The following is a 22,798-nucleotide window of genomic DNA, read 5'->3' as shown; positions in this document are numbered from 1 at the left end:
CGCCTCCAAAATTCCAGATGGAGTCCATACAGAATTTGCGGTTGAAGAAGGGAGACTGGCTTTTTCAGCCTAGATCTTACAGATGCACATCTTCACGTCCTGATACACCCATCATCTCAGAAATATCTACACTTCACAGTCAATGGCCGACGCTACGAATTCCAAGTCCTACCATTCGGGATAGCAACTTGACTATTCACCAGAATTACAGCACCAGTCATCAAGTTTGCCCGTATCCAGCTAGTTTCAATCCATGGTTATCGGGACGACTTCTTAGCGGCAGACCAAGGAAAAAATCAGCTACATCAGAACACGATATTTTTGGTCCAACTTGCCCAGGTTTCCTAGTCAACCCAGCCAAGTCAGAGATCACTCTGGTCCAAGACCTTATATACATTGGAGCAAGATTCCTGCTAGACAGGAGATATCTATGTCCACCATTCAACAAGACTATAAAGATAATCCAATCAATCTCAAGTCGTCGAGGTGGTTGATGTCTCTGCTAGGCAACTTGACATCTCTTCAGAGGAAGGCTGTGGCTACGTCCTCTACAGACATGGGTCAACTCGATACCATCAATGGGCCTAGAATTCCAGTCTCAGGTACCTCCCACTTTGCTACAAGACCTCCACTGGTGGAACCACAGAGAGCATGTGATGAGTGGCATCCCTCTGACTTATCCGACGCCAGAACATCATCTATTCACAGACGCTTCAGATTCTGGAACTCATATGGACGAACTCACAGTAGAAGGATCGTGGAACACAACTGAGAAAAAAATGCAGGGAAATGAAGGCCATATATTATGCCATCCTGGAATGGAGTGTCATCCCTCTGACTTTTCCGACGCCAGAACATCATCTATTCACAGACGCTTCAGATTCTGGAACTCATATGGACGAACTCACAGTAGAAGGATCGTGGAACACAGCTGAGAAAAAAATGCAGGGAAATGAAGGCCATATATTACGCCATCCTGAAATGGAGAACACAACTTCATCTATCACCAGTTCTCATAGCTACAGAGAACACCACAGTAGTGGCATATATTCAGAAGTATGGTGGAACCAGGTCAAACTCCCTGATGACAGAGACGACACGATTGTTTGCCTTGGCTGACTCCTTCAACTGCCGGATGGAAGCGAGACATGCCCAGGAAACTGAACATACTGGCCTCTCACGTCGGGGGAGAATAGTGGCAACAGAATGGACACTACATCCACAGATCTTCAGCTGGATAACCAAGATATGGGACATACCACACATAGATCTATTCGCCACCTGCCAGAACAACCAACTCCCAGTTTATGTCAGTCCAGTTACCAAACCCAAGAGCTCACCAGATTGATGCTTTTTCGAAGGGTTTGACGAATCTATTCGGCTACGCATTCCCACCATGGTTTCTACTCTAGACAAAGTCATCCACCAGGTGTAGGAGATGTATTGTGTAATAATACTGATAGCCCCAGTATGGTTCCCCGGACTATTAAAGCTACTAATGGAGGAACCCATACAGTTACCACTTCGTTAGGATCTGCTACGACCAGCATATTCCGCGAAAATCTGCCCAGCCTACATCTTACCACCAGGAAGTTATCGACGCAGAAGATGCAAATATCAGATTACCCTGAGCTTGCCTCAGATGCTGTGGCAAGATCGTGCCAACCTTCATCCTCCCTTTTAGATGACAACAGATGGTTTCTGACACCAGCAGCATCAGAGGGTAATTGATTACTCTGCTTTTTAGGTGTAGGACGGATGTCATCTATCACCATTAACCGGAAATTATCTCAGTAGGATTAGAATCAGTACATTATGGTTTCCAGAAGAGGATTGCTGTCAATTACACAGGAAGTTACTAGAGGCAGATCCCGCAGGGGTCCTTCTGGCAGATATGTAATAGAGGTAGAAGTTTCGTAAGAATTATTGAACAATAATCATCATTTTTAATAATTCTAAGAATACTACCTCTATTACATCCAAATTAGACCCAGGGTTTCAATCTTCCATGTAGCTCCCCTGTATACCATGGTCCTTGCAAGAACCCATAAAATCAAACTCAGGGACTTGGCTGACTGTGTGTCTTTGTACCCTGATGGCGTGGATAGACTCAGGGACTTGGCTGACTGTGTGTCTTTGTACCCTGATGGTGTGGATTGACTCAGGGACTTGGCTGACTGTGTGTCTTTGTACCCTGATGGTGTGGATAGACTCAGGGACTTGGCTGACTGTGTCTTTGTACCCTGATGGTGTGGATTGACTCAGGGACTTGGCTGACTGTGTGTCTTTGTACCCTGATGGTGTGGATAGACTCAGGGACTTGGCTGACTGTGTGTCTTTGTACCCTGATGGTGTGGATAGACTCAGGGACTTGGCTGACTGTGTGTCTTTGTACCCTGATGGTGTGGATAGACTCAGGGACTTGGCTGACTGTGTCTTTGTACCCTGATGGTGTGGATAGACTCAGGGACTTGGCTGACTGTGTGTCTTTGTACCCTGATGGTGTGGATAGACTCAGGGACTTGGCTGACTGTTTCTTTGTACCCTGATGGTGTGGATAGACACAGGGACTTGGCTGACTGTGTGTCTTTGTACCCTGATGGTGTGGATATACTCAGGGACTTGGCTGACTGTGTCTTTGTACCCTGATGGTGTGGATAGACTCAGGGACTTGGCTGACTGTGTCTTTGTACCCTGATGGTGTGGATAGACTCAGGGACTTGGCTGACTGTGTGTCTTTGTACCCTGATGGTGTGGATAGACTCAGGGACTTGGCTGACTGTGTCTTTGTACCCTGATGGTGTGGATAGACTCAGGGACTTGGCTGACTGTGTCTTTGTACCCTGATGGTGTGGATATACTCAGGGACTTGGCTGACTGTGTGTCTTTGTACCTTGATGATGTGGATAGATGCTTTCAGTCTATTATTCACAGTCTGCTAGTCGCAGTCTCACCCACAGATTGTGTATGCTACACAACAAACTCTTGAGCGACTTTTTGAAGACAATTTGATGATGTCTTTTCTACATTTTCTGCACTGTGTAGAACTACTTTTAGAATAACGTTCATCCTATTGGGAATTCAGAGGCAGGTAACCAATATATCAATCCTGTTACAGTAGAGGATCAGTTGGTTGTTATGCGTGTTATGTGTGTCATACCCCAATGGTGTGACTCCACTGTCAACCTTCAGTTTGCCTGGCCATGACGCAATCATTTATAGGTTTCAATAATAAAGCTGGAGTATCTTTGACTGTTGCATTAAACAACATTCAACATTCACAACATGTACACCATTTACCATTCAGAAGGTCAGATGTGTTGTTTTGGAATTGCAGCTGTACCTGGGATTCAGCGAGGAAGAGGTCAACATGAAGATCAAGCTTGTCGACAACCTGAAGACAGCACTGAGGACTCAGCGGATGAGGTAGGGATTCCAGGTTTGAATAGGCCCCAAACAGTCTATGCTTGTTGTAAGGTGCAACTTAAGGGATTGGGTGACTCAGTGACTTGGTTGATTGCATGTCATGGGACCCTGCTCATGTGACATTGCTCATGATATCAATCACTGGTTTGTCTGTTCCAAATTGAGTTACTTACAAGATATCTTACACCAACTGCTACAATGTACATATTCCATCTTGGCATCTTGTGCACATGGCAATGTCATAACTTTGAAGCCATACTCCTTAACATGTGAAATTGTTTGTTTTACAATTCATTGAAACTGCTTGTTACTCAGTTGAGGATAAAACACTCAATGCATTGCAATGTCCATGGCCCCCTTAGGGTGAGGTGAAATGGGGTGTAATGTCGTGTTCAAGACACTATGCTGTTCCGAGTTGACCTGTCCTTCCTTGGTTTCTCCCCTTAATGCTGAGTGACAGGCAGGGTAACAACAAATATAATATTTTCACATCTTTTCGTATGATATGGCTGGGAACCACCAACAGATTTGCTGGAATCAACAGATTTAAACCATGTTATGGTTGATATATGAGTTCTTGATGAATTCGCATAATGACCAGTAGTTTTAATTCTATGATTTTAAATGCACATACAGATTGGTCAGTGAATTCCTGGCTCAGAATCAACTGCAACACTAATAGTGATGTCATCATAATGGTTTAGTGTAATGATGATACTATGACCATTCTATATCGATTGTAGTACAATATGAGTTGTAGCAGGATCACTCGAGGTACATTTTCTTTTTTGTTTCCCATGTTTGGTTTTATACCACAAGCCGGAGGAACTCATAAAACCCTGTGTACCCTATGTGATCCTGCTACAATGAACTTATTTTACTGATATGTTTTACAATGACATTGTAAAAGAATTAACACAAATTCAAAATTGACAGAAAACAGCTGTTCGATTGCGCAAAGGTTAGCTTGTGCTATGTCACGTGACTTTCATTGACTCGAAAAAAGTGTGCAGCATTTTGCTTCAAAGCGAGTATAAGGGATTTATTCTCTCGCTGAGAAATTTAAAACGGGATACATAGTAATTTATCAAGATCATGTGGATCAGATCTTATCATTCTGACATGGAGATATGATAACTATTTTTGTGGGACATCTGTTGCAAAGATTTGCAAGGGATTTATTTCAGTAGTTTTGATTTGGTATTTTTACTATTCCATAAGAAACAAAATACAGTCACTGTGATTAATCTTTTCAATGCTTTCTGTTCCAGTTTTGTGGTGAGGTTTATTGAGAAAAATGGCCTACAGAGCCTGCTGAACTACCTGTGTAAGATGGACTACCAGAGCTCGGAGAGTCAAATCCACACCTCTATCATTGGCTGCATCAAGGCACTCATGAACAACTCGGTCAGTTGAACACCAAGCTTTTTTTCACAGCTACAATCACACTATCTTAGTGTTCTACATGTCCACCAACCCAGGACCACATAACATTAGGTTTTTTTTCTTGGATAATCTTCAGCAACATGGTGCCCCGTAACATTAGGTTTATGTTCCCTGGCATGGGAGATCTTCATGCCCACCAACCACAAACCATTAGGCTGATGTTCCCATGGATATCCTTGTATCCACCCTCTTGGCAATATGTCTTGTATTCTTTGGGAAATATTCATGTTGACCTGCTCAGCACATCATACCTTTAGACGTATGCGTATGATCCCTTGGTGATCTTCCTGTCCACCTACTTGGCACCACTTAACATCAGGCTTGTATTCCATGGGTGATCCTTGTATCCACCAACTTGGTACCACATACTATTAAGCCTATATTCCATGGGTGATCCTTGTATCCACCTACTGGGTACCACATACCATTAAGCATATATTCCATGGGTGATCCTTGTAGCTACAAACTTGGTACCACATACCATAAAGTTATATTTCATGGAGATCCCAATGTCCTGCCATATGTTCCATGGCTCCATTAACATTAACCTCACACTCGACTCGTATGCCAGGAACGATGAGGCTCACATTCCCAAAGAGATCAGGATAAAACATTTTACTTGAATCAATGTCAAAATACAAAGCAAGAAAGTTATCCACAGTGAGAAGCTAAAAATGGTAAGTGTTCCAAAGACAAAAGTGGCCATGCATTAATAACAATGTCCATCATGTTGCAGCAAGGGCGGTCCCATGTATTAGCTCACCCAAACGGGATCAACATTATTGCTCAAAGTTTAAGCGTGGAGAACATCAAGACCAAGACGGCTGTGCTGGAGATTCTCGGTGCTGTGTGTCTAGTTCCAGGTGGACATCGCAAAGTCCTCAATGCAATGCTGCACTTCCAGAAACATGCAGGGGAGAGAACCAGGTTTCAGGTGAGTACAAGCAACAAAGAGAAGATAACAAATGGTCACTGAAATTTCAAATTTGAAATGCAATGATGAAATTGCTGACACTGAGCTATAGATTGTTCTTAATAAGTTTGTAACTGCTGTTTTTACTTACAACTTTGCAAGAATTGCCCCACAAGAAATTTTATTGGAGCAAAAGGAAGATAATATTACTAGGGCATTTGTCATCTTGAAAGTTTTGAAGTTTGATCTAACAAAACAAGAAGAAGATTACATGCAATCAAACATTTTTTTATTCTATTTTGTTTTACTTTTGCAAAGTTGAGTTTTGCCTTATTCTTGAAGCAAGAAAGTAAATTGGTTTGTCCTTTACACAAAGACTAGGGTTTTAAGATGCTCAAACTGCTCACTGTTATTTATTAATGACCCTGTCTCTCGCTTGGTATTTGATGACGTTTGAAAACAAAATATTCTTCTTATGAAATATTCAGAATTGGGTGGAACCAATTACCTGTGCCTAACGATGTTATGAATGAGAAAGATTAAGTTACCTCCCCTTCTTCGGTAGATTTTTTTTGTTAAATCAGGGCCCATAAGAAGGATGTTGTGATTAATTATTTCATGAGATAATGTTCTGCAAAGGGATAGTTAGATAAAGACCGATTTGTTGTTGTTTGTGAGTCAATTTTCTTCTTATTTTAGGAAGTATTCATTTGCCTGTAGTTACATGCATTCAGTGACAAATGATCGTAAATAATGTTATGTTGCCATTTTCATTTGGAGATATAATTTACTTTTGTTTATCATAAATGAAAATATATGTTCTTTCTTTTCCAGAAAGCAAGTTAGATTTAACATTATTTTTTCAGACATTGATCTGTGATCTTGACCGTAGTACAGGAAAACACAGAGATGAGGTTTGCCTGAAGACTGCTATTATGTCTTTCATCAATGCAGCAATCAACTATGGTCCAGGACAGGTAGAGTCAGTGCGTGATAGAAGAATGTTTTAAGCCACATCAGCAGTTTTGCAGCTACTCATGGCCATATGAAATAGGAACTATTACTAAGGTTTTCTTTATTTCTTATCTTTTAATCAAAGAGTCAAATGTAGAGTCAAATGCATATTTATCCTACACTAAAACAAGTTTAATACCCTTTACGGGTTTGTTTGTATTGTATGTATACTGAGAAATAAGGCAACAGACATATTTCAGAGGGATGTTTACTGCTGCATATCATTATATAACACTTTATATCAACCTCATATAAAACAGTGATTTGCACACAGACATGTCAGTCATTGACTTTTGAACTGTATTAATTAATTATATTGACTGCTACTTATTAGTTTCTAGTATTATAGGTGATATAGTAATCTGCAATAACTTCTTTGAGAGGCATTTGGAAGTTGGAGTACTAAGTAAAGATTAGATATATGGATGTACAACTTCTTTATAACAACAGGAACATTTCGGTGTAGGTTCCAACACCATTATCAAGCAAGTGATTAGAACCTACAGCGAAACATCCCTCATATTGCAATAATTTATTCAAATCTGTAATTTGTTTCCTTGATAGGACCGACTTGAGTTTCGACTGCATCTCCGCTATGAGCTACTGATGCTTGGAATACAACCAGTCATTGACAAGCTTCGCTCTCTAGACAACAGCACATTAGATAGGTAAGTGGACTGGCTTTTATAGGGGTCCTGGTGGCCCAGAGGTTTAGCGTGGCGCAATTCACTGAGTTGCATCCCCTATCAATGGCAGGATCTGCTGATCATGAATTCGAAAGCTCAGTTTGTCTTGGATCTGCCTTGGGCATGGATGGCCCAGTAGTTGGAGGCACTCAACTTCCCTGTGTTGAGTTTTGTCAGCTCGATGTGTGTTTGACTCCAAGATTTTCCCTAATGTCCTTTGTTTGTCAGCACTATAGCATGCTTGCCAATTTCCCCAAAGTGGGAAACATCAATGACATGAATCACTTTGGGCTTTTCTCCCCACATAAAGATGACGTGCTGTGATGCTGCTGCAGCAGACACTAATGGATGAAATAAGATAAACACAATAATCATGAATATTGATGGTTCGGTACAGAATCATAAGCATGACCAATTGTCCAACACTGAATATGAATATGTTACTCATAAGACATGAAGTAACAGTTCATACTGATATTTATTATTCTTGATTGAAGTCTTCATAAAATGAAATTCAATTCACTTTTGATAGTAATATAAACATATGTCCATTGTGTAGATGTTTCAAATAAAATCCCTTTATTTTCAGACATTTAGACTTTTTCGAGATGGTCCGCACAGATGATGAAAAGGAATTAACGAAAAGATTCGAAGGGGTAAGTTAAAAATTTCATGTATTACAAATATTCATCAACATCATAAAAACACTTATAAATATATAAAGCACAGTAAAGTTCTAACTCTCAGGCACAATATAGTAATAATTAGATAAGTGGAGTAAGATTGAACACAGTTTTAATTGGCTAGCGCTTTCAACTTGTACCACGTACAAGTCTCATCAGGCCATAACTGAATAAGGACATGAAGTAGTAACATATATAGTTACTACTTCATGTCCATTATTCAGTTATAGTTACTACTTCATGTCGGGGGCACGGGTGGCCCAGTCGTCTAAGGAGCCACAATTAGCTGTGCAGAGTTGCGTCCCTTGGGCAAGCCAGAAACCTATGATTGTGGGTTCGAATCCCGGTTCGCCCCGATTATGTTTCTAGGTTTGTCAGCACCATACCCATGCTCGTGGGTTTTATCGAAGTGGTAAATGTCTGAGACCTGCATCACTTGGGGCTTTCCTCCCACATTAAGCTGACAAGCCGCGATATAACTGGAATATTGTTAAAAGCGGTGTTAAACCCAACTCACTCACTCACTTACTACTTCATTTCCGTTATTCAGTTATGGCCTTATGAAACTCGTGAGCGTTAGCCAATTAAAACTAATATATACTACTAAAGTGATATTACTACATATATATATATATAAACATATGATAATACTTACATTTCAAACAATGTACGGACCACGTCACATAGTTGCTGCTGCTTTGTGTGTTGGGTGAATATCAAGCTATTCTTGTGTTCCAGATTCATGTAGATACAAAAAGTGCCTCGACAATGTTTGAGGTGTTGAGGAAGAAGCTGACAATGTCGGTGGCATACTCCAACCTCCAGTCCATCCTCCACCACCTCCTGCTTCTTCCGTGTAAGTCTCACCATCTTCATCGGGGAGCGGCCCACATTTTGCCAGAAATATGGCCAAGTGGTTACCTTGGTATCGAAGCACATGGTGCCCCAGTTCGAAGATGCAATTCACTATGTAGGGTTGCCTCCTTTAGCTGCCAGGATCAGCTGATGATTGGTTCCAATCTTAGTTGCAGCCTGATCATGATTCAGTATCAGAACTATAGAAGACTTGACCATCCTGTGTGTTATGGGAGACGTAGTGAGTTTAGCTACCAGAGCCTACTGGTCGTGGGCTCCAGTGCATGTTGGTTTTATTTAAGTGGTCAGTGTTCGTCATTGTTTCCCTTCTGGCTTTCCTGCCTCATCACACTTATGAAGCAGGGCATGGAGTCATCTGACAGTGACATCCTTACCTTGTCAGATTGCTGACGAGTTTACCCTGTTTGGTCATGTGGACAAGGTATCTGACCTCGTATCAGGTCTGTGGTTCGAATCCCATCTGGACTCTGACATTTTCTTCCCACTACACTTACATGTCATTTTATAAATGAAAAACTGTTCAAATCAAAGTTGCAAAGTCCTTTGTCTCATCCAATCTCTCAGTCACTCTGTGTGACATACCGTCTTTGTGGTCTAGTGTCCGAGTGTCTGCTCAGAGCAGAAGGTCCGGGGTTTGATCCCCGGCCCTGTCATACCAAAAGACCTTAAAAGATGGTACTAGTTGTTACCCTGCCTGACGTTTGGCATTTAAGGGGCTAAAACAAGGACTGGTCGGCTTGGAGTCCATATGCTGTGTCGGAATGGGAAATTCATGTTCAACTGCGGCATGGGCTAGCACTATAAAATCAGAGTCAATCCGGACTAGTACAAGCAGTCACACGTGCATGCTCGTCACTATATAAGTGCAATAATCATGGACGCAACGTTAAGCTCTATTTCACCTCACCTCACTTGTGTGTGTATGTTGTAGACGGGAAGCATGACATCACGTCGGTGTGGGTGCTGATTGACAAGATCGTGCAGCAGGTGGTTCTCCAGAAGAACAACCAGGACCCAGATGCAGCTCCACTTGAAATCAACGTCAAGCAGGTTGTCAATCAGTGAGTAACCATTGGTGTCTTTTGTGAGAATACAGTGATGATGAAAGTTTATGTTCACTTTTCCCACTGATTTATTCTTCTTATAAGGTTTAAAAATGTTAAACTTGGCAATAAGATATTGTCAGTTGTACCAATTTTAGATTGGTACGATTGGGTACTGACAATGGCTAGAACATAATCAGGACCATTCTGCACCTGTTGCTGATAAGCACTTACCATTCCACAAACTTGTCCATGTTGCAAAGAGACTTAACAAAATGTGAATCACACCAGTCGAGAGTTCATGTACATAATTGGCTTGAACAGTTTGTTTGAAAAAATAAAACAGATTTCCTTCCATACCACATTTTTAAATATTTGAATAAAATTTAAAATTAATTTTTGTAGTCAAAGGGATGAATATAGTAATTATTGAAACAAGAAAAATTAAATGAATGTCCCTTTCCAAAATGATCATCTTGGACTTTTTTTTGGTACTGACATTTATTAACAAACACGTTAGGATGGAAAAAAACCCTTATAATTTGTTTTTTTCTTATTTGCAAGAAAAAAAAGATGGCCCAAATTTTTTTTGTGTTTGTGTCACAGACTGGCCAGTGAGAACGATGTGAAGGCATTCCAGCAGAAACTCCGTGAGATGGAGAAGTCAAATGATGAGCTCAACGCCAAACTTGCTAAGAAGGAAAGGGAGTGTGAAGTCAGGCTACAGGAGAAGGTACATGTGACACTAGACCAGAGATACCAACCATTAGGATTTGGGCGTAATTATTTCACTTATAGTGACTACAATTAAACTATTACATTTGCTCTGTCAAAAATATGATGTATTTTATTTTTTTCACAAAATATTTACATACTTAAAATATCACAGAGAGCAAATTGTTAATGCACAAGTGACATAAAGCTTTCAAAAGTGAGTCAACACTGACCAACCACTATGCTCTCAATTCACACATTGGTAAATATCCAATGTACTCAGTCTGAGAACTAATTTTATGTACACCAATATTACTTCTGAACTCGAAACACCACATTGTCTTTCTGAAAAACAGTTGATTAGTGTCACATGATGATTTTTATGAATGTGTGGAGCTTTGACCACATGTTTCACATATGCTTGTAGTCTTTATTACAATATTGGAGGCCATGTGGCAAACATCTATAGTCCTCACAACTTGAAACACCACAAAATATTGCGATTATTAGTTAATGAAGATAGATGCTGTGTGCTAATACATATAAAGTGACCCCTGTTGTGTGTGCCCAGGAGGAGCTGATCACCACCATGAACAAGATGAAGACGAAGCTGGAGAAGGAGGTGGCCAACCACGCTGAGACCAAGCAGCAGCTGGACAACCTGCTGTCTTCCCTGGCAGAGGCCAAAACACAGGTAGGAGGGGAGGCTATCGGTAGGAGGGGAGGCTATCGGTAGGAGGGGAGGCTATCGGTAGGAGGGGAGACTATAGGTAGGAGGGGAGACTATAGGCAGGAGGGGAGACTACAGGCAGGAGGTGAGACTGTAGGTAGGAGGGGAGACTGTAGGTAGGAGGGGAGACTACAGGTAGGAGGGGGGGACTACAGGCAGGAGGGGAGACTGTAGGTAGGAGGGGAGACTATAGGTAGGAGGGGAGACTATAGGCAGGAGGGGAGACTGTAGGTAGGAGGGGAGACTACAGGCAGGAGGGGAGACTGTAGGTAGGAGGGGAGACTACAGGTAGGAGGGGAGACTACAGGTAGGAGGGGAGACTACAGGCAGGAGGGGAGACTACAGGTAGGAGGGGAGACTACAGGTAGGAGGGGAGACTACAGGTAGGAGGGGGGGACTACAGGCAGGAGGGGAGACTGTAGGTAGGAGGGGAGACTTTAGGTAGGAGGGGAGACTACAGGTAGGAGGGGAGACTATAGGTAGGAGGGGAGACTACAGGTAGGAGGGGGGACTACAGGTAGGAGGGGAGACTACAGGTAGGAGGGGAGACTACAGGTAGGAGGGGGGGGACTACAGGTAGGAGGGGAGACTACAGGTAGGAGGGGAGACTTTAGGTAGGAGGGGAGACTACAGGTAGGAGGGGAGACTATAGGTAGGAGGGGAGACTACAGGTAGGAGGGGGGACGACAGGTAGGAGGGGAGACTACAGGTAGGAGGGGAGACTACAGGTAGGAGGGGAGACTACAGGTAGGAGGGGGGACGACAGGTAGGAGGGGAGACGACAGGTAGGAGGGGAGACTACAGGTAGGAGGGGAGACTTTAGGTAGGAGGGGAGACTACAGGTAGGAGGGGAGACTACAGGTAGGAGGGGGGGGACTACAGGTAGGAGGGGAGACTACAGGTAGGAGGGGAGACTACAGGTAGGAGGGGAGACTATAGGTAGGAGGGGAGACTACAGGTAGGAGGGGGGACGACAGGTAGGAGGGGAGACGACAGGTAGGAGGGGAGACGACAGGTAAGAGGGGAGACATAGAAACTGTTGCAAAGGAAGAAACTCATGCACAGACCTTAAGTTATCAAATTCAGTAATATGCATTGTTCCTTTGAGACAGGGATCATTAATGACTATAGTAGATATAATGAACTGTTGTATTAAGAGTAACACCAGTGTATGTAATGTATTTCAGCTGGAGACAGAGCGTGGTGAGAAGCAGAAACTACAACACCTGGTGAAGACAGGCAGCCTCCCAGACGATGCCAAAGTGGGCCTGTCATCTGCTACCACTACATACATAGCACCCCTAGGAAGGATGAACTCAGCTCCTGCCCCACCCCCTCCACCACCCCCACCCCCACCACCAGGGTCAGCTCCTCCTCCACCACCACCAGCTCCAGGACAACCAGGTACAGTATTCTCCTGATGAAGGGCAAGAAGTAGCCCTGAAACATTGCTCCAGCCATAGAGAAGTTGTTATCCATAAAAGTCATCATGTTCTTCTAAGTGCTATTAATGACTTGGCAAGTACTTGTATTCAAGGAATTCTCACCAAAAACCTATGGTTGTGGGTTTGAATCCCGGTTCGACCCGATTATGTTTCTAATAATAATAATAATTTATGCATTTGTATAGCGCAGCATTCACTGTGCACAAGTGCTCTGTGCGCTACAATGAAACTTATAGTCAGTGGGGGTGTTTTTTGAACAGGTGGGTCTTGATCAGGGGTCCGGAAACCGTCATATGCGCCGGACATGTCCGATTGGGAATCTCAAATGTCCGTTTTAAAATATTGCTTACCGGACATTTTAAAAAGTATTGTCCGGACATTCTTAAATTTTGACCGGACATGATCAACAGTTAGGACTGAGCAGTTTCTGTCTGCAGTTGCAACACAATGAAGATTAACTACACTGACAAGCTTTGTTTGTTTTGATTGCTGTAAATACATCGTACCTACATGATAGTCCAATCGGTCAATCACTGTATTAGGCAATAAACTGAGTTGACACTGATTAATCGAGGATTAATTACTGAGAACATCTTGTTAATTTGAGTGAAAGGTGTTTACAACTGTTCATTAATACCTTGCATCATCGATGTACCTCATTATCCTCACAATGCTACGATACGAAACCTCAGACAAGAAGCGAAAGCGTGACGACAGCCAGTCGACCGATGCAGATCAGTCGAGCGGATCTGCCAAACCCTCAAAGTCTGGACGATCATTTTGTAAGTCGTGGCTAACGACTTTCACTTGGTTGACATACAATGAGGATTTGCAGATTTTATTGTTTTCAGTAGCTAGTCGTAGCCTGCAACCTCGGGGTATCGCGGGACTTGTCATGTACGCTAAACGGAACAAAATGCACTCACTAACCTTTATGTTTATTCGTGTTCTCTGTATCAGATATCATTTATTTTATCAAACAATGCATATTTTACTGATAAAAGTTCATTATTTACATTAGTAGCTCCAAGTAAAAGCCGGGCCTCGCGCCCTGTTTGACAAGGGAGAGAACTCCATCGTATCGCGGTACAGAGAAAAGTTGTGTATGGAGGTCCGAATTGGACAAAAAGAGGACATAATTCTACCAACCACTTGGTATGATCATGCCAGACATCAGTGATTTGTCCAGACAAGTGCAAAGACAGCACAAGTAAAATTCTAAATGTGTTATCAGCAATAGGTATTCAATGCATATTTACCGAAAAGTAAGAGAAAAATATTTTTATAAGTCAACATCAAAATATCAGAAATGATATTTTAAGATTGTTTAAAAATAATTGGATGACAATAATTTGTCACAAAATGGAAATTTTTTAAATGTCAACAAAAAATATATAAAAAGCACTCCTAGTATGCCCAAAGTATGTATTTATCTTTTGGTTACTTCTAAGTTTGGCATTATGGCCCTTATGATCTCCCAATAGATTCTGGGCACAGAGCGGGAAAAAATGTGCGGACTACGTAACTTCCGTTACCTCATTAGTCGCCATGAATATGCAGATGATCTAGTTCAGGTCGATAGAGAAAGTTTACTTGGGGAACTGCGGGTTATATCGTTAGCCATTGATAGATGGGGGTAAGGCAATATTACAACAGATGCCAGAAATATGTATCAACGGATTAATAACTCCTTTCTTACAGCAGACGGAACATTCCGAGGAAATTAAAATTGTTTACGAAGTGAGCACTTCCTGGCTACTGATTTGCATTAATAGACAGCCGCTAAGAGGCGTGTCCCGCGTGAACTATCGGAAATCACAAATGCCGCGATACGATGAATGGGGTCCGAGTATATATTGAATCTTGATTGACCGCCATTTTGCTTTCTCGGACGATCGATATCCAATTTTTTTATGGTCAATAATTAAGTACAGATGAAAAAAGTATTCAAATAACTATTGCTATCAACGATATTTTAGTATTTGTGATTAAATTATCGGTCTTGTTTTTAAAAAAATCTTTAGTTTAAAAAAACCTTTTCCCGTGAGGTCACGTGATAACCAAATATGGGATAATAGTCTCGATCCAAATGTTACAACGCGTACACTAGAGCAGTCTTATGAATATAACTCATGAATATTAATTAGACCGTTCACTACGTTAACAGATCGTTATTATAACAGAAACAAACGTATGTTTTCCATGTAAATCTAAAATGATATTATTTGTTATTAATTGTCCGGTGAATTAAACAATTTAAATTGAAACAATTCATAATTCATCATATTATGAATACGTAAACTTGTAATGTGTGTGAAAAGTCGTACTAAAATACGCTATTTGAAGGGGGCGTGGCCTAAATGCAAATGTCCGATTGGGATTTAAAATTTTCCGCACCCCTGCTGCAGAGAGCGCACATTCTTTAAGGTGGAATCAGTTCTTTCAAGTAGGCTGGAGCTAGGTGGTTGACACATTTGTAGGCAAAGAGGAGAAGTTTGTAGTCAAGTCGTGCAGGTATCGGCAGCCAGTGTAGGTTCTCTAGAATCGGGGTTGTATGTTCAAATTTGCGGGTTCTTGTGACAATTCTTGCAGCAGCATTCTGTAATAGTTGAAGTCGGTTTATTTGTTGTTGACTGATGTTAGAGAGAAGGCTATTGCAGTAGTCTATCCGGGACATAACAAGAGACAGGACCATACGCCAAGGTTCTTCACTTTCTGGCTTGGTGTTACCTTTACATCTCCAATTTTTATGTCACAATCTAGAGCTTTAAGTTGTGATAACTTGCTTTTCGATCCAATTAGCAGGTATTCAGTCTTATCAGTGTTAAGTTTGAGAAGGTTTGTTGTCATCCAATTCTAGGTTTGTCAAGACCATACCTGTGCTTGTAGATTTCAACAAAGGTGTTAACATCTAAGACCTGCATCACGTCAGGCTTTCCTCCCACATTAAGGTGACACGTCGTGATATAACTGGAACACTGTTGAAAGCGCCATTAATCCCAACTCACTCACTCACTCACTCACTCACTCAGAGTCACTAAATGGGTTAAAAGAATTTTTTTTACCTATCCTGCATTACTTCTAAATGCATTTACTGCTTACCTGATGAAAAAAAGATGTTCTGTTTTCAACTCCGGCTTTTTGCATGCACCATCACCGCTGTCATTTTGACCTTGAAGACGAGTCATCTTCACATGTCTCGTAACAGCAAGGACGTTAAAGTTTGGGAAACAGGCAGTGATGTGATGAAGGTGACTTGTCATCAAGGTCACATGACAGTGAGTAATGCAGGATAAGTATACAAATGTAAAAAATATTTAGATTTTACTAATTTTGAATTTGTTTTATAAATGTCAAACTACATAAGAACACCATCTTCATGGTTTCATTTTCTTATGATAATAAAAGTTGTAATAAAGTGTGTGTTTTTGAAGGTATAGGTGAATATATGTATTTAAAAAATCTGTCAAACTAGAACATGTACTTATGAATGACTTGTTGATAGTTTCAGTGTTGAGTGTTGAGTACAGTGACAGTAATTGTACATGTGTCATTGACATGGGTTAAGAGGTATCTTTTTTAATTGATTTAATAAAACTCCAACTAACAAACTGAAGAAAGCGTGGCATGTACCTTGTTTTATTTTGTTCTAGGTTTATCTAATCATTTTTCACCTGGCTTTGCGAAGAGGAAGAACGCACCCAAACCAGGAAACCCTCTCAAGTCTTTTAACTGGACAAAACTACCAGATGTAAGGCAAACTTTAAATACATTTCTATCATGTATTAATAATCTGGTATGTTTGTTTCTGTATTGAACAGGTTATGCATGTTGTTAAGAGTGATGGAAAGTGTTTATTGTTTTGTAAAGTAGAAATGTAATACACAAGTACAAATGTGATACACAAGTACAAATGTGATACACAAGTACAAATGTGATACACAAGTACAAATGTGATATACAAGTACAAATGTAATACACAAGTCCAAATGTAATACACAAGTACAAATGTAATACACAAGTCCAAATGTGATACACAAGTCCAAATGTGATACACAAGTACAAATGTGATATACAAGTACAAATGTGATATACAAGTTCAAATGTGATATACAAGTACAAATGTGATATACAAGTTCAAATGTGATACACAAGTTCAAATGTGATAGACAAGTTCAAATGTGATATACAAGTTCAAATGTGATACACAAGTACAAATGTCATATACAAGTACAAATGTGATACACAAGTACAAATGTAATACACAAGTACAAATGTGATATACAAGTTCAAATGTGATACACAAGTTCAAATGTGATATACAAGTTCAAATGTGATATACAAGTACAAATGTGATATACAAGTTCAAATGTGATACACAAGTACAAATGTGATATACAAGTTCAAATGTGATACACAAGTCCAAATGTAATACACAAGTTCAAATGTGATACACAAGAACAAATGTGATACACAAGTACAAATGTGATATACAAGTTCAAATGTGATACACAAGTTCAAATGTAATACACAAGTACAAATGTGATATACAAGTTCAAATGTGATACACAAGTCCAAATGTAATACACAAGTTCAAATGTGATACACAAGTTCAAATGTGATACACAAGTACAAATGTGATATACAAGTTCAAATGTGATACACAAGTACAAATGTAATACACAAGTACAAATGTGATATACAAGTTCAAATGTGATACACAAGTCCAAATGTAATACACAAGTTCAAATGTGATACACAAGTACAAATGTGATACACAAGTACAAATGTGATATACAAGTACAAATGTGATATACAAGTACAAATGTGATATACAAGTTCAAATGTGATACACAAGTTCAAATGTAATACACAAGTACAAATGTAATACACAAGTCCAAATGTAATACACAAGTACAAATGTGATATACAAGTTCAAATGTGATATCAAGTTAATTCCAGACTTATTTCTTTACTTGGTACACACACTTTTTTTGAGGTAATGTTCTTTGGTTGTAGTATTTTATGAAAATGTCCATTTTAATGTTTGGGGTCGGCAGAATGTGTTAACAAATTGAGAAATCTTCCCCAGGTTTATGATTGAAATGGGACCATGTATGATACTAATGAATTGTGTTACTTTTCAGAATAAGATTGCAGGAACAGTGTGGAAGGATCTTGATGATACAAAGGTAAACACATTGTCGTAACGTGGAATTTTGTAATATAACAGTAGAAGTGTCACTGACTATATTCTACAGGGTCTTAAGAAAGTCAGTAATAAAATGAATAAGATCTGGTCTAGTGGTTTAAGATGCTAAAACTTGCACAGTAGTATTGCATGCCTTAGATGCCTGGATCTGCCGAATCCCAGAAGCAGATTAATGGTCTGTCAGAACCATACCATTACTCATAAGTTTCACAAAATTGGTAAACAGTGACGCAGATCGTAGTTTTGTGAAACCATAGTGCAAGGGTGTATAGTTCTGGTAAACATCTACGAACTGTGTCGCCAGATGTCTATGATGGTGGGTTTGAATCCCAGTTTGCTCCAATTATGTTTTCTGGTTTGTGAGCACCATATACCCTTGCTCATGGGTTTCACCAAAGTGGTAAACATCTGAGACCTCCATTACTCCGGCCTTTCCTCCTACATGAAGCTGACTTACTGTGATATAACTGGAATACTGTTCAAAGCAGTGTTAAACCCAACTCACTCACTTACTCACTCACTCACTCACTCAACTACCTGCATCACTGTGATCTTCCTCCCACAGTATGGTGACTCTGAGATCATGTTCAGTGTTAAACACCATTACCTCACTCACTGTTACAGTTATACAGCATGCTGGATCTGTTGAACTTCGAGAAGACCTTCTCGGCCTACCAGCACAACCGTGGTGAGGGGGAGGATGACACAAAGAACGTGAAGCCCAAAGCCAAAGAGCTGACCGTGATTGATGGGAGGCGTGCCCAGAACTGTACCATCCTCCTGTCCAAGATCAAACTCAGCAATGAGGAGCTACGCCGGGCCATCATGAACGTCGACTCCAGCGAAGATCTCCCTAAGGACATGGTAGAACAGGTAGGGATGTGTGTCCTCACCAACGTGCAAGATCAGCTTGAATACTCTAATTCAGTATTGTGGAAATACAAGTTAACCCTTAAACTGCATGGATGTCAACAACATGCAAAATTAGATTTGAATGTTTTATTTCAGAGGTAGAAACATAATTTTTTTACATATCCTGCATTACTCCTTAATGCATATTACTGCTTGTTCTTGACAGAGAAAAGAGCTGTGTGAAGGTCTTTGCTTGAAGAAGTTGCTCCAACTAGCTGAGAGGCCAACCCATCACGCAGCTCTCACGTGACCAAAGGAAGTGACGTCACGGATCATCACATTACTCTTGTCACTTGATTAGAGAAGACCCGTTTTTCTTCTTGTAACATAAAACTGGTTCAAACCCTCACGTGTTTGCTGTCTGAGTTAATGTTGTTTTGTCTTTGTGTTGTGCATACGGTTTGTATTTTGTACATTCTATGTTTGATAAACAAGGTGCATAACTTTATTAGACACTTACTGGCGTTTTCTCAAAAGAAAACATAAGGCCAGGTGTCTTGTTGCTCCAAGTAGCCATCTTGAATATTTTGCATGGCCAGCCGTTTGTGGACTGGTTTGCGTTCTATATTCTTTTGATTGGTACCCCGCGATTGGCGTATCCTCGCAAGTATTGTTCTGTTTGATTGTATGTTGTCTTACGTTTGTCGAAATATTTGTTTCATAAACCAACAGAGTGGGATAAAGAAAGTATAGCATACATAATCGGGCGGGGATGCATTGTGATTTTACACTGCTTCATTGCAGATATCATGCCCTCCTGCTTAAAGTGCCAGCGCAATATGTGGGCGTGGGATCCCCACCCTCTGTGCCTTAATTGTACATCTCAATGCCACCAAGATCACCGATGTAAAGACTGTTTACTGCTTTCAGACAGTATCTTCGTGTTTGCACTAAACGCAGAGCGCAGGATGTCAGACCTTTCCGAGGTTTCACTTTCCAGATCGGCCATCTCAGATGACACCACAAGCGCCTCTCATAGCGCCTCTGCAGACACCTCCTCTAGCGACCTTTCAGATGGCGCCTATCGGCACGACGTCCTTACAGACACCCGCGCCCTTGCCAAGTCCATCCTCACGGCGGAGTGACAGTAGATCCTCTAGACAAGGTCAGAGATCTAGGAGCCGCTCCGAGAAGAGTAGGCACTCCAGTGGCTATCGTTCCGACTCCTCGGAGGGCGCCTTCATCCCTTGTTATGATGACACTCCTATGGACGGTTGATCCCACCTGGGTTTTGACCAGGTCGCTGACTGGTTGGCTGACAGATTGGAGGCTTTCGCTCCCTCGCCTGGCCTAGAGGTCGATAACAAGACGGCATCCGTGCAGACCCCACTTCGATCCCTCCTGACCCACTGATCAGAGACATGATCTCAGCCTTGGACAAGGACTTCAGTAAACTGTCACTCCTTGGATGAGGACATGCACCGCATGACGGGATCAAACCGCTCCACCTCAGTCCGAGTCTCCGACAACAAACTCGCCTACATAGAGACCGAGATTCGCCACACTCTCAAACCCCTCTCTCTGATGGCGTCGTCCTCCAGAGCCATACTGCAGGACTTAGTGTAGGACAACCCCCATAGGATTGACCATTTAACTACCGTCGTATCCTATCTCCAACAATGGGTGGAACAGATGCGCTCCCACATGCGCACCGCTCTGATCGAGCTCACTACCACCAGACGCCTTGGGTACCTTGCCTTGTCCAACTGGGACCCAGAGTTCAAGAGAGACTTCTTGACCTCCCACCCCCAGCCGTCCAAGTTGTCGACACCCCAGTAGGTTGGAGACGGGCTCACTTCTGGCAGAATTGGGTAGATCCTGGCGCATCCACCGTACTTCCGGATGGCCACGCTCAGGCTACTGCGATCCCGGATCCAGGCGCAGGAGGCGCTCATCAGCCTGGACATCGAGGATGCCTACCTACACGTCCCTATACATCTGGGCAACCGGAAATTCCTCCACTTCATCTTCATGGGAGTCCATTACCAATGGGCGGTCCTCCCGTTTGGAATTTCTTCGGCCCTATGGCTATTCACATGGCTTACCAAGGTGATAGCCTCGTACCTCCATCGCCAGGACATCCAGTTCGAGGCGCACATATGTAGCAGAATATGTGTGTGCATAGATAAATGATGTCAAAACACGGCTACGGATGTGATTCGTTTTATTAGATGATGAGTATGTGTGGTATGCTTTTCTTTCACACCCTGAAATGCACAATAACACTTAATGAGAATCTTGTAAATTATGACAATTAAAAGGAGAACAGGATACTTCATTAGGATTAGGATTACCTTATACATATATAGAGGATATGAATATGTCAGAACATGATACATCATTAGAATTACATTATACATACATATACTATATGCATACATCAAATCAAAATACTTCTTAGGTGGTGTAAAACGTGATCAATAGATAAACATAATAATATTTACATGTGGTGATAAGTAAACATACCAGAAGTATGGCCTCTAGGTGTAGGTTACACTTTAGTCTGTCACGACTACATGGCCAGGGCTACAGTGACATCAAAGTACCTATAAATATGGAAGTTATTCTAAATGTACAATAAAACTAGCTTCCTTACACAATGCTCTTGCACGTGTGGATATAATTATCAAATCAGTGCTATTGTTTATACATATTTACATATTTGAACACAGCACTACCATAAAACACAATAAATTACTAAACATCCTAAAACTATCATAAATGTCCACGCACTTACAATACATTTAACACATATATGATAATAGCCTCATAAACATATTCAAACAACACCCTGTCCAGGAGAATCAGACATTGACTAAATCTCACACACATCATTACAAATACCTCATTTAACGTACACCTATTTATATAATCTTATTTATGAAAAGATAGCTTTATATATGTTTACATATTTAATTGGAAACATACCTTGACTTTACAAAATCTGTAACATGTGCCCACTTGCTGTCATCTGTCAGTGACTTGTCTGTGTAGTGACTGAGGTGCAAGTGAGGGTTAAAAAGCATGCAAAGCTGACCCTAAGGAAAACAATAGGGTCAATCACTCAACCAGAACATTTGCCCTGGCTGACACAAAGGAGCTGATAGGGTAGTGACTGACCCAAGCATAACTAAGTTAAAAGGTGTTGTATGAAATCTTCATTAAAATCCCTAAAACCCATACTGCAAACTAATACTAAATACTAATACTAAATACTAATATTAAATACTAATAATAAATACTAATACTAAATGCTAATATTAATAATGATACTAATGCTAATACTAACTACACTATGTATTATATACACTATGTACTAATACTGACACAAATAGCTAATGCTAATATTAATACTAATACTAACTACACTATGTATTATATACACTATATACTACTGGTATATTACTGGTAAGTTGACAGTTAAACAAAACCTGTAACTACCACACATAGACGACTGCCTACTGGACCATCTGGACCCGGTCACTTTACTCCGCCACAGGGACTTCAATTTTCGACTCCTACACCAGTTGGGATGGAAGAGCAACTTCAGGAAGTCAGAGTTGACACCTTCCAAGCGCCTTCAGTTCATCGGGGGCATCTTCCAGACGGACTTTGATCTCATCTCCGTACCCAGAGACCGGTGGGAGCGCATGCAGGCGCACCTGATTCCAGCTCTCCTCCTACCACGCACTCTGAGC

The 22,798-nt window shown here is 41.1% G+C and overlaps 1 protein-coding gene across 3 annotated transcripts in view; it reads left to right on the top strand.

The window, feature by feature from the left end:
* The window catches only part of LOC139444158 (disheveled-associated activator of morphogenesis 1-like), a 185,363-nt gene that overhangs the window by 132,778 nt on the left and 29,787 nt on the right, over nucleotides 1–22,798 (top strand). For 2 of the 3 annotated variants that reach the window (XM_071225055.1, XM_071225056.1), the window contains exons 5-18: nucleotides 3,338–3,426; nucleotides 4,698–4,833; nucleotides 5,609–5,806; nucleotides 6,652–6,762; nucleotides 7,364–7,467; nucleotides 8,075–8,141; nucleotides 8,907–9,024; nucleotides 9,976–10,105; nucleotides 10,694–10,820; nucleotides 11,373–11,495; nucleotides 12,719–12,935; nucleotides 16,630–16,727; nucleotides 18,124–18,168; nucleotides 18,813–19,061. In XM_071225055.1, the coding sequence (XP_071081156.1) occupies nucleotides 3,338–3,426; nucleotides 4,698–4,833; nucleotides 5,609–5,806; nucleotides 6,652–6,762; nucleotides 7,364–7,467; nucleotides 8,075–8,141; nucleotides 8,907–9,024; nucleotides 9,976–10,105; nucleotides 10,694–10,820; nucleotides 11,373–11,495; nucleotides 12,719–12,935; nucleotides 16,630–16,727; nucleotides 18,124–18,168; nucleotides 18,813–19,061 (1,812 nt within the window). The remainder of the gene's footprint in view (nucleotides 1–3,337; nucleotides 3,427–4,697; nucleotides 4,834–5,608; nucleotides 5,807–6,651; nucleotides 6,763–7,363; nucleotides 7,468–8,074; nucleotides 8,142–8,906; nucleotides 9,025–9,975; nucleotides 10,106–10,693; nucleotides 10,821–11,372; nucleotides 11,496–12,718; nucleotides 12,936–16,629; nucleotides 16,728–18,123; nucleotides 18,169–18,812; nucleotides 19,062–22,798) is intronic. The other variant, XM_071225057.1, reaches the window with a different exon arrangement.

Source organism: Haliotis cracherodii, unplaced genomic scaffold (genome assembly GCF_022045235.1).
Source record: "Haliotis cracherodii isolate W230 unplaced genomic scaffold, xgHalCrac1.p SCAF_5, whole genome shotgun sequence".
Classification (NCBI taxonomy): Eukaryota; Metazoa; Mollusca; class Gastropoda; order Lepetellida; family Haliotidae; genus Haliotis; species Haliotis cracherodii.
The sequence above is the reverse complement of the archived record's forward strand: the minus strand, read 5'-3'. Positions and strand labels throughout refer to the sequence as shown.